Source organism: Chrysochloris asiatica, unplaced genomic scaffold (assembly GCF_000296735.1).
Source record: "Chrysochloris asiatica unplaced genomic scaffold, ChrAsi1.0 scaffold00360, whole genome shotgun sequence".
In the NCBI taxonomy this organism is placed as follows: Eukaryota; Metazoa; Chordata; class Mammalia; order Afrosoricida; family Chrysochloridae; genus Chrysochloris; species Chrysochloris asiatica.
This window is the reverse complement of record NW_006408878.1, coordinates 1813784-1826372: the sequence shown is the minus strand read 5'-3', so window position 1 is coordinate 1826372 and position 12589 is coordinate 1813784. Positions and strand designations below refer to the sequence as shown.

General features: G+C 36.8%; 1 protein-coding gene across 1 annotated transcript in view; it reads left to right on the top strand.

The window, feature by feature from the left end:
* PDE4D (phosphodiesterase 4D, cAMP-specific) overlaps nt 1–12589 on the top strand; it is a 2172274-nt gene that overhangs the window by 417044 nt on the left and 1742641 nt on the right. Inside the window, exon 2 of the mRNA XM_006876166.1 lies at nt 4689–4822. Coding sequence (XP_006876228.1) covers nt 4781–4822 — 42 coding nt within the window. The 5' untranslated portion in view covers nt 4689–4780. The remainder of the gene's footprint in view (nt 1–4688; nt 4823–12589) is intronic.

The following is a 12589-nucleotide window of genomic DNA, read 5'->3' as shown; positions in this document are numbered from 1 at the left end:
ATCATCCAGTCATTGAAGCCAGGTCAAGTGGGTATTATCTGCAAGTGTGGGTGTTCTTGTGCATATGTCCTCTCTTCTTATCAGCTGGATGCTTCACTCTTCACTCTAGTGGCTATGTCATGGACTCTGGGCCGAAGAGTCCCCAGGTCTTGCCACACTGCTGGCCAACCAGGTCTCCACCCAGGTTCATAGGAGTCTATTGAATGTTGTAGGGCTTAGTTTGCAGCTTCATTGCTGTTTTCCCCTCACTTCCCCTTATTGGTGATGAATGTGGTCACCAATCAGAGCATGCATTCCCATTGAGTCTTAGTCTTAGAAGGGAATTTGCTCTAAGGGGACCCGACCACTTGCCTTGATGTCTCCTTGGTAAGCACCTTGCTTGTTCTTGTAGTAATCAGTCTGTCTGCCTATATTGTTTTGTATTTTTCCTGTCAATCTTTCTTTTAAGAAGTATCTTCTGTTCTTCTAGCGCTCCAGGCTGGTCTGCCCATTCTTTCATGTGGAAATTTCCCATCTCTGAAGATTCTGGATGCTGTTCAGGATTCCACCTATGGTCTTATGTAATGCAGAGGCTCCACAGGAAGCCTCTTTCACTGGGCACGTTGTAGCCCCATTTTAGATATTCCAATCTGGTAGTATAGTGGTTACGAATAGGACTGCCAACTGCAAGGTCAGCAGTTCAAAACTACCAGTTGCTCCGTGGGAGAAAGATGAGGCTTTTTGCTCCAGTAAAGATTTACAGCCTCGGAAACCCTGTAGAGGGTCACTATGGGTCGGAACCGACTAGAATGCACTTAACAACAACAATCAGTTATAGGCAGAAGACAGACTTACAATCTTTCTATGGTGATATTTCTGGCTATTCCTTTCTTTCCCCCTCCAGTGTCTGTCTTCCATCTTCTTTTGATGTTTTCTGATCATTCAGTATTTTTTCCCTTAGAATCCTTCAGTATAGCAAACCGAGGCTTGATTTTTTTTCTTCTGTTCCCTCAGCTTGAGAAATGTTGAGCATGTTCTTCCGTTTTTGGTTTTCTAACTCCAGGTATTTGCACATTTTGTTCTAATATCTGACTTTGTCTTCTCGAGCTGACTTTTGAAATTTTCCATTCAGGTCTTTTACCTCCTCATTTCTTCCATTTGCTTAGCATCTCTGTGCTAGAGAGTACATTTCAGAGTCTCTTCTGACATCATTTTGATCTTTTCCTTCTTGCTTGTCTTCTTAATGACCTTTTGGTTTCCTCCTGTATGATGTTCTTGATGTCATCCCACAACTCTTCTGGTCTTCAGTTTTTAGTGTCTAATGCATCAACTCTTGTTCTTCACATCATATCTAAATTCAGGTGGTGTATGTTCAAGGTCATATTTTGGCTCTAGTGGACTTGTTTTAATTTTCTTCAGCTTGAACTTGCATATGAGCAATTGATGATTTGTTTCACAGTGGGCCCCTGGCCTTGTTTTGGCTGCTGATATTGAGCTTTTCCACCATCTCTTTTCATAGATGTAGTCAATTTGATTTCTGTGTATTCCATCTGATGAGGTGCATGTGTTTAGTCATCTTTTGTTTTTTAAGAAAAGTATTTACTATGAAGAAGTTGTTGGATTTGCAGAATTCTATCATGCGATCTCCAGCATCTTTTCTATTACCAAGGCCATATTTACCATCTACTGATCCTTCCTCTTTGATTTCAGTGTTTGCATTCCAATCACCAGTAAATGTCAATGCATCTTGATTGAATGTTTGATCAATTTAATACTGAAGAAGTTGGTAGAATTCTTCAGTTTCATCATCATTGTCTTTAATGGTTTGTGTGTACATTTGAATAAAAGTGGTATTAACTGGTCTTCTTTGTAGGTGCATGGATATTATCCTATCACAGACAGCATTGTACTTCAAGACAGATCATGATATGTTCTTTTTGATGTTTAATGTGATACCATTCCTCTTCAATTTGTCATTCTTGACATACTAAACTATGTGATTGTTAAATTCAAAGTGGCCAATACCAGTCAATTTCAGCTGAATAATGCCTTGGATATTGATGTTTATGCCCTCCACTTCATTTTTGACAATTTCCAACTTTCCTAAATTCATACTTCATACATTGCATGATCCAATTATTAATGGATGCTTACAGCTGTTTTTCTTCATTTTGAGTTATGCCTTCTCAGCAAATGGAGGTCCCACAGATTTACTCCATTTGTATCATCACAGGCAGCTCTACTTTGAGGAGGCAACTCTTACTTAGTCTTATTTTGAGTGCCTTCCAACCTGAGGGGCTCATCTTTCAGCACTATATCTGAAAATATTTTGGTGCTCTTCCTCATGTTTCAGTATTCAATATTCTGGCACTGACAGTGTTCTATTGCTATTTGTAATGTTGTCAATGATTAAATATTCCAAACTAATCCATCTCTCTTTCTTCCTCGTCGATCTTCATCTGGAAGCTCAGGTGAAACATATCCTGCTGATATTTAAAATACACTTGGAATAGCTTCCAGAATCACAGTAACCCATAAGCCACCACAGTATGACAAACTGATAGACAAGTGGTGGGAAAACCCTATACTGGTTTATTATTAGTCTGAACTGCTTGGACAGCACTTAACAACAACAACATAAAGTCCTCAACATTACAACTAATCTGTAAAGATGATGAAATTCCTAAATACCAGCCAAGACAAAAACAAAACAAATCCATTATTGTCAAGTCAATTCTGCTTCACAACACTTTCTCATTGGGTTCTGAAGACTATAGTCTTTATGGAAGCTGACTGCTACACCTTTCTTCCATGTAGTAGTTAGAGGATTTGAAGCATGATATTTTGGCTCACAGTTGAGTATTTAACCATTGTGCCCCTAGGACTCAGTCCTCCAATCCTAACCCCTTAAAAAAAAAAAAATCCATAAACAGTCAAAGAAACTAGTTTATTCTAGCAATTCACATTTGGTTGGTTGTTTTCTCTACCCCCACAAGCATTTCTGTCAACCTAAAAAGGTTTTTTCTCTAAGACTCCCCAACCTGTATCTAAGGATATTTTAATAATAATAAATTATCTTTCTCTTGTTGTAGTTGCATCTTGCTACTGGAGGATCTCTGACTCATAAAAGTATCTCCTATTATTTTTATTGCTTTTAATTTTCCTTTTGAGTCACATGTATTCAAAACAAATCTTTTCAGCCCCATACAGTACAATGGCTGGGTGCTGTGCCCTTCCTGCTTATGTTTTGTATGATTTGTTAGTATGCATTATTATCTTGTTTATTTTTGAACCTATATAATTCCTAGTTCTTTGTGGCGTTATGGCACTGTGGGTTAATTCGCTGGACTGCAAAGTCGGTGTGAACCACAAGGTCAGCGGTTCAAGCTCACCAGTCACTCCTTGGAAACCCTATACAGGTTCTCTGTGGGTCAAAATTGACTCAATGGTGCTTAACAGCAACAACACTACTTTGTGCTTGAACATTTTTCACTCATTTCAGAAAAATCAGTTCTTTCAGATCTTTCTCATTGTTACTCCTTTCCCTAAACATCTGACACAAGTCTATTGAGAAGGTTGGAACAAATATAAATGATAGAATTGCATACTGTTATTTAGATTTAGAACACAATTTCATTTTTACAGGGTTTGTGTATGATCAAGCCTAAGTGCTTCAGTCTCTTTCTCTTAGGGTTTAGGGTCAATTTTGTTCCTGCTCCCCCGCTAAGCACTTCAGTCCATATGTAAATGTACAGATGTGCAAGTCATATCCAAATATAGCTCAATATCAGAAATGAACATACCATCATTGTTCAATGTCCTTAAGTCAGTTCAGACTCATCATGAACCTGTTTAGAGTTACCAAGGAGTGACAGGTGAGTTTGAACCACCATTCTTGCAGTTAGCAGTCCTGTGCTTATCCTACAGCACCCCATCAGGACTCTATGAAAATACTGTGTAGCTATTCTATTTGCTCTTTCTTCAAAACTTAAAACAGAATCTTCTTCCTGTTGTCTAATGGAAAGCAAAGATTGAGTAATGAGATTCTCCATACCATTCAGCAGGCCACTACTCTGGAATATTCTTTGAAATAACAGTTATTGTATGAGAAGGTCAATTTTTTGAATCTCAAAATGTCCCACCCATTGCTTACAAGCTCATTGAGGAGAAGGGATAGAGAACTTATTACATTTTCTAGAGAGTCACTGGGATGGCTTCAATTTACTGTGAGTTATTGGTAATGAAACAGGAGGCCCTAACCTAGTACTGAGAGATCTCTTCCTTTTAGATGTAGGTAAGATTGTCCCATCAGTGAACAGCACTACCTTTGTTATCCCTAAGCAGCAAACTGAGTAGTCCCTAGCTGTTCTGGCAGAAATCTACATTTGCACAATGCCTTTTGCATCTTTATTGCATACATGTAACTTTAGGATGTGGCCACCATACCTTTTTATTTTCCAGCCACTGAAAATGTAGACTTGAATGAATATTTAATGGCAAACATATGGTCCTTGAAATCGCTAACTTACATTTAACAAAAGTTATTTTGGAAATGCTACTTGTGTGTACTTTTATTGCTTTAAACACAGCACCATTTTCATCTGTTCTGATGAATTATTTAAGAATTACTGTCCTAATCTAAGACAGCAATTTGCAATGCACGTGTTAATCATATACTTGATTAAACATTTCCTTGCCTTTCTTTTCAGCATGCCAGTTGACTCTTGAGTGGAAATTTGTGCAGTGAAAGCATTGTTGTTGGAAACAAGTAGTGCCCGTTCTAGTTACTTCAAACACCACGATGAAAAGAAATACCTGTGATTTGCTTTCTCGGAGCAAAAGTGTAAGTACCTTTAGTCTTTTCTTTTTCTTTTGTTTCTTTCTTCAAATGTGTAAACATTGCTTTTTGGTGTGTTTTTTTTTGCACTTGAATACTGTTGTGGTATCATGATCATGCTTGCGGAAAACCCTTGGTTAGCTTTCAGTTCCCTAACTGTATGCAGCTTCTTAACAAATGAATACTGATTTGTCTATTTGGCCTGATTGGTGTTTGATGGGAATTCTTTCAGTTAGTTTATATGCCTTACTATTAACTTGTATAAGCCTACTGACGTGACATTGGAGACCCAGATTTTTTGATGCATGAAAAAATATGAGATTGGAAATTAATATAGAAGAAATTAATGATTTAAATATGAAAACTTTCGGTCATGTCCAAAAAGATAAATTGAACTTGTATTACTAGTTACTTCTCTGGATCACATTCTGAAATATCATATACATGATGAATGATTTGACTACTTGATCAGTGGGATATCACTGCCATGAACTTCATACCCTATCATATGTCTCTAGTCTTTCTTCTCCTTTTTTAAAAAAATGAATGAATATTCTCAGAGTACTTAACAACAACAACTAATGGAAATTAAGCCTTCTTCAAAATGACTTAAGGTAACAAAGTCATAATAATTTTTAGGTTGCTATTAGCTTAGGAAATAAAGCACAAGCAAACAGCTCAGAGGAAGCTACATGAAGTAAGAATGAAAACAGGCTGTTCATTTCCATCAGGCAAGCTCTAAGAACATGTCTCTTTGTTCATTCACCCCAGGGGAGAAAGACATCCAAACAGATGTAGTTATGACGTAGAAACATTCATCTGAAAGCATCAGAGAAACCACAAATACAAACACATTTCTCTAGTTATGGAAAAGCTTTGCGTTACAACCCATGAGCCTATTGTGATGACTCAAGGCCATCTTTCACTCTGTATAGAATTACCAGTTTGCTTTTAAGGGTGAGGTTTGCATGATGTCGTTGCTATGAGTCCAAACTGACTTGACAGCACTTAACAACAACATGCATGATGTAGAGAGGGAAGTACGCTCTGCCCCATGTTTTTTTCCTTAAAGAGAAGGATGTCCTGAGAGCTATGCCAATACTGAGTCTTGATTGTGTTTAATAGCCAATAAAGTAAATTCAACAAACTCTGAGGGCCTGTCTAAATTCACTTGTTTAAATGGTTGATGTTTGGGTGTATGAATTTTGCATAAGATAAAGAGACTTGGCTTGAAGTCTGGAATTCTTCTCTCATTATACAGAGTTATTCATTGGAATGGGAGGTGACCTGTGTATGAATTACCAAAATGCAAACATACATCTTCCTGTTACTAACTTTCGTTTTTATTATATTAGATATGAAAGCAAACCATTCACATAATGCTCTCTTTAATTGAATTTCAGAACATATGATTTGAAAAAGATGTGGGAAGGCAAAGGAAGAATATTTTGAATAATTAAAAAAAAACAACAACCATAATTAGACATTTCCCTGTTCTTGGAAGAAAGCATCCTAAAGCAAATGATTAATTGAGCCGTGCAAGTGCTTAATGATGCTAGATTTCCTATTTATATTTGCTTAATGCAAAAATTTTCATTTCCATGAAAAGGCTCAAGCTTCCTAAATTCAGAGAGCCAAAGTTGCCTGCGTTTGTCCAAATGTAAATAGTAGAGCTCTCATTTCACTGCTTCTTTGCTTCTTGAAAATCCACTGGTGTAAAGAAAGTGCTTCCAATTAATTAAGAGAGTCGAAGCAAAAGATTACTATCAGAGAAAAGAGTTGAACTTTTTGCTTAGTTAGAGATTACCATCACAGGGTTTCTAAAGTTAATATTGCACTAGTCTGAGAATGCCATTGCTATCCACATAAGTCTTTGCCATAACAGAATCCAAAATTGCATACTTAGAATCTGCAGTATTTCCTTGTTCTAAGAATGAATTCAGTTTTGTAACTGAGAATGTTACCTTTGGCATGATGACATTTGCAAATCCAAAGCAAAAGTCCTAAACTTTAAAATGGCCTCTTCTTGTTCCTCCATGGCTGCTCTGTACATCTTATATCTACTGTTGTGGAAACTAAAGGAATCCGAGAGAGAGAGAGAGAGAGAGAGAGAGAGAGAGAGAGAGAGTTAGTTCATCCCCCACCCCATCCCATGCATGATCTGGTGCAGTGGACATTTTAATGATTAAGGCTCTGAATCATTCTTGTATTTGGAAGCGATCCATGAAATAGTTTATCTTCACAAATATAAATAAACTTCACTTTTGATTTAAAGTGACTTTTGCTAGTTTTTTAATTTGTATTTTTTAGGGAGAATAAGGCCAGGGGGTGGTGATAATTGGTAGTTGTGGTGGGTTAAAAAAAAAAAAAAAGGAGAGAACTGGGAATATGGTAAAGAGCATTAAGCCAGGCACGATCCTAGGTATTGTCTACTATTGCACAGACATCATTTGCAACATCCCGTAAATGAATGTAACATGAGAATTCTCTAGTTATTTTGTTCTTCAGGGTAATTATCCTTCAATTTGTCCTTGTATGAAATGGCTTTAGTCTTTTTCCAGCTTAGAAGGTAAACTTTCCGAGGACTAAAGAGCAAGCAAACCTGCTGCCATCAAATTGAGTCTGACTGGATAGGGCTTTGCTTCTTCACCACTATGTCCTTACCCCCTGGCATAGTGTCTTTCACATTGCAGATAATCATGTGTTAAAAGTGTAACTGAAGGGATAAACTGTGGTACTTGCTGAGAGAAGCTTCACAGTAATCAGGGAGACCAGGTGAGGCTTCCCAAGGAAAGATGTTTGAGGGTGACCTTCTGAAGGGTGAGTTATCCTAAGCAGGCAGTGTAGACGTGGAGAGGGTTTCCAGCAGAGTTAACACAATGCGTATATGTTGTTGTTGTTAAGTGCTGTCAATCTGTTCTGACTCATAGCGACCAGGCATAGGGTTTCCGAGAAGGGGCTGGTGAGCTTGAATCGCCAGACTTGCAATCCATTGCATTACACCTCAGTGCCACACCAGGACTCGAATGAGTATATGGTGGCAGGAAAATTAATATCTTCAAGGATATGAACAAAAATTCAGAATACTTAATTCATAGGTGGAAAAGGTGGGGAGACGGAGGAAATTAAACACACTAAGGATATGTTCTGAGAGTCCTGGTGTGGTGCTGTGGACTAATGTGCTGGGCTACAAAATTGGTTTGAACCACAAGATCGGTAGTTCAAGTTCACCAGCCACTCCTCAAAAACCCTATATAGGGTCACTATAGGTCAGAACTGAACTCACTTAACAACAGCAACAACAACAAAAAGTTATTTAGTGGGGACTACTGATAGAGTGTGTTAAGGTGTTAGATGTCGGATCTGGGAAGGGGGAGAGTATGGCAGATGCCTTCTGGGTTTCTGGTTTACATAATAGGATAAATGTGGTGCCCTCAACTGAGATGGAAAGCATTATGTGACCCCCATGCTGGCAGTGGATTGAAGGTACTCCTAAGCATACGGCTCTTAATAATGATGTTTTAAGACACAAAAGTCCAGAGAGCAAAGGAGAGATATGGGCTGTAAAAATCATTCTGAGAGTTATTTTTATTTAAGCCACACAATAGTTTGGCCAATTTGAATTAGTTTTTTTTTACTATTAATTCTAGTACCAAAAACAGAGTGTTGATTAAATATAGGCAGTATAGGGACATTGTGTTTGAAATAATAATAATAATAATCTTGAAAATTTTTGACCTAAGCTATTTCATCAAACCTGCAAGTTACATCAGTCTTCTTAAAATTCAGAGATAGAACCCTATCCTTTTTTTTTTTTTTTTTTAACCTCTAGTTGCTGAAGATGTGAGACAGAAAGAAATACAGTAGCTATTGTACCTAATTAAATTTTTCATTTATTGAACAAAGATCATTCACTTCTGGAGAGAAATGCTTGGAAGCAACAGCCTTAAACCCCTTCTCTTATCTTATCATATATATGAGCAAAACAAAACCTAGCCTAGTTGATTTATTAGGAATATAAAAAGACTTCTAGACACCAGGTCAGAAAGCAGGGTGTTTTTTTTTGTTTCTCCCTTAAAAAAAAAAAAGGTTTCTGATACTGCAGTACATTTTGACTTTGATTTGCACAGATCTTCACTTCAATATTCTATATTGAGTTCCTAAACCAAAGCATAATTTTAAACTTTATCTTTTTTTTTCTAAACTTAATTTAAAGTAAACCAAATAGCATTAACCATATTAATATAAAGTAAATCAAATAGTTTGTATTATTTCTGATATGGTGCTGAACCAAAAAGTCAGCAGTTCAAACCCACCAGCTGCTCCTAGGAAACACTATACAAGGTCACTATGAGTGGGAACTGACTAGATAGCACTTTACAATAGCAATAACTTTCTTAAATATCATTAATATTATTAAATACTGTATTAGGATGAATTTACATTATGTACTTTTATAATAAATTGATACATATGAAAATATCTTAAAGCCAAATCTTTTTTACATATTATTAAAATATTAAATAGTTTAAAATTTATTACTGTGGTTCATAAATTTATATGAGACAATGAAAATAGTTCACCTGTTAAACAAATGGAAGGTGACCTATCAATGCATTTTACATTGGTGGAAAATGACAGAGGCAGATCATTTAAGTTTTATACAATTTTTATATAATTTAATTTATATTTATTTAATTTATATAATTCCCTCGATTCTCTACATTGTTTGTTCTTAAAACACATAGCACAGTATTTATCATTAAAAAATGTTTTCTAGAATCATACAGTATTTGTAAAGTTTATAGAGTTTCTGATATGTGACAACTTTTTGGAGCTGGATGGGAATTCAAAGAACATCTGACTCAATCCTTTGATTTAACTCATGAAGAAATTGAGAATAAGGTCTGGAGGGGTGAGGTAACTTATCTAGGAGGTGATGTGATTTAGTGAAGAATGAGGGCTTTAAAATTAGATAAGAATTGGTTTCAAAATCAAGCTCTTTCATTTTCTAGCTGTTGAACATTTGACAAACGTCAGTCTTCCAAAGAGTGAGACGGCAAGGATATCAATGCACAGAGGTGCCTAATAAACACATTGTCTGATACTGTCTTAGATCACGGACAGACACCCTGTCATCTTTCCTCTCTCCAATTCCTAAAATGTAGTCAATGATTGGTTACAAAACAGTAGCCTGTCTTCCCCTCTTTGTTCCAGCGAATACGTTTCTAAAGAATATCAGTTAGAAAAACTGTATTGACCAAACAGAGATCTATAAACATTAAGGAATTAAGGAAAAACAAATGGAAAATGCCATTACAAAGATAATAGTTATAGATAGCACCTACTATTTAAACAACACTGGACTTCGTGATTTAATAATTTAAATATCTTTAAATTAATGTCATTTTTACATAAAATATTATATTCTTATAATAGTTGAAGTATTTTTGAAACAAAATATCATTGGATTGTTTTTAAAAGAAAAAACCCAGTTCTAGTAGAGAATCTTTTCTTTAAAAAAAATTCACTGGTAAAGCTGTACATAGTGTCCATCTTTTGTAGGGTTTACTATATATCTCTGCAGCAGAATTAGAATTCAGTGATAACTGATTATATTCACACTCTTGCATATCTTAGTTATCTAGTCTTATTTATCTAGTGCTTCAGTAACAAAAACACCACTAGTTGATGGCTTTAAGGTACAGAAATTGATTCCCTCACAAAATAAATTTGGATAGAAGTCCAACTTCAGAGAACTGGCTCTGTTGGTTCTTGGAAGAAGGTCCGTGTGTCCTTTCATTGTCTGTGGGCCCAGCATTCCTTGGTGATATCCTTGTAGACACACATAGTCTTCCCCTGAGTCTAGGAGGTTCTCATCACAGGAACCCCAAAAGACACCATCTGTTTCCAGTTCTTCATTGTCGATGGCAGTCCTTTCTATCTGCTTGATTCTCTCTCCTTTTATCTGTTGTAAGATAAAATATGGTGATGAAAGCCACATCCCAAGGAAATCAATCCCCTGACATCAAGTCAGATCTGTGCCCTGATTCCAGGTGTTATATCCCACTGTAACACCCTTAAAACCATTGGCTCACACCAGATAACATCGTAGGGGATTATTACATCACTGCCAAACCACTGAGAATCATGCTTTAGCCACACGGATCCATCTTTTGTAGGGATCACAATTGATTCCATGACAACTTTTATTCACTTTTAAAACTTACCATTACCCTACACAGAAATTCTGTACCTTTAAGCAGTAACTTTCCATCCTCCTGGTAACTGCTAATCTGTCACTATGCTAAATATTCTTAATATTTTACATAAATGGGAGTATGCAGTATTTGTTTTGCATCTGAATTAGTTTCTTTCAGCATGTTGTCAAGGTTTATCCATGCCACCACAGGTATCAGAACTTAATTTCACTTTATAAATGATTAATCTTGGTGTGGTGCTGTGGGTTAATGTGCTCTACTGCAAATACGGTTTAAAACACAAGATCGGCAGTTCAAGCTCACCAGTGGGTCCTCAGAACCCTATACAGGGTTGCTGTGTGTCAGAACCTAATTGACAGCACTTAACAACAACAATATTCTATAGTATGTTGTTGTTAAGTGCTGTTGAGTCGATTCTGACGCATAGCGGCCCTCTGGTAGCGTAGTGGTTACGAATTGGGCTGTGAACCTTAAGGTCAGCGGTTCGAAACTACCAGTCGCTCCGCGGGAGAAAGATGAGGCTTTCTACTCCCGTAAAGATTTACACCCTCGGAAACCCTGTACTGGGTCGCTATGGGTCGGACCCGACTCGATGGCACTTAACAACAACAACAACATAGGGTTTCAAAGGAGCAGCTGGTGAGCTTGAACCGCCGACCTTGCAGTTCAAACGACTTTGCAGTCTGGTGCATTAACCCACAGCGCCACACCAGGACTCCATTCTATAGTATCCGTACAACATATCTTGCTTATCCATTCATCTGTTGATGGGCACTTGGGTTTTTTTTTCCCCACCATTTAGCTCTTGTGAATAATTCTGCAAAGAACATGATTGTACAATGATCAGTTTGAGTCCCTGTTTATAGTTCTTTTGAATATATACCTCGGGAGTGGAATAGGTGGGTCATATGGTAATTTGATGTCTAGCTTTCTGTGGAACCACCACATTGTATGCATATTTATTGTACCATTTTACCTTCCCATAAGCAATGGACTAAGGTACTAAGGTTCCAATTTGTCTACATCCTTGTTATTTTCATTTTTTCTTATATTAGCCATCCTGGTGTGTGAACTAGTATCGCATTCTGAGATCAATTTATATTTCCCTAGTAACTAATGATATTGAGCTTCTTTTCATGTTCTTGATGGTTATTTGTATATGTTCGGTGAAATGTTTATTCAAGTCCTTTGCCCATGTTTAAATTGGGTTCTTTATGTTTTTGTTGTTGAATTATATTAGTTACTTATGGAAGAAATTCTTGCTGTCCTGACTTTTTCTTTAAAAGAATAAAAGTTTTCATTTGTGCCAAGACTAAATATTTTAAATTTTGATATAAAACCATCTACCTTAAAATCTGTACCTGGACCAAGAAGCAGTTGTTCGAAAAGAACATGGGAACACTGAATGTTTTAAAATTGGGAAAGGTGTGCGACAAGGTTGTGTTCTTTCACCGTACTTATTCAACCTGTATGCTGAGCAAATAATAAGAGAAGCTGGGTTCTATGAAGAAAAATGTGGTGTCAGGATTTGAGGAAGACTCGTTAACAACCT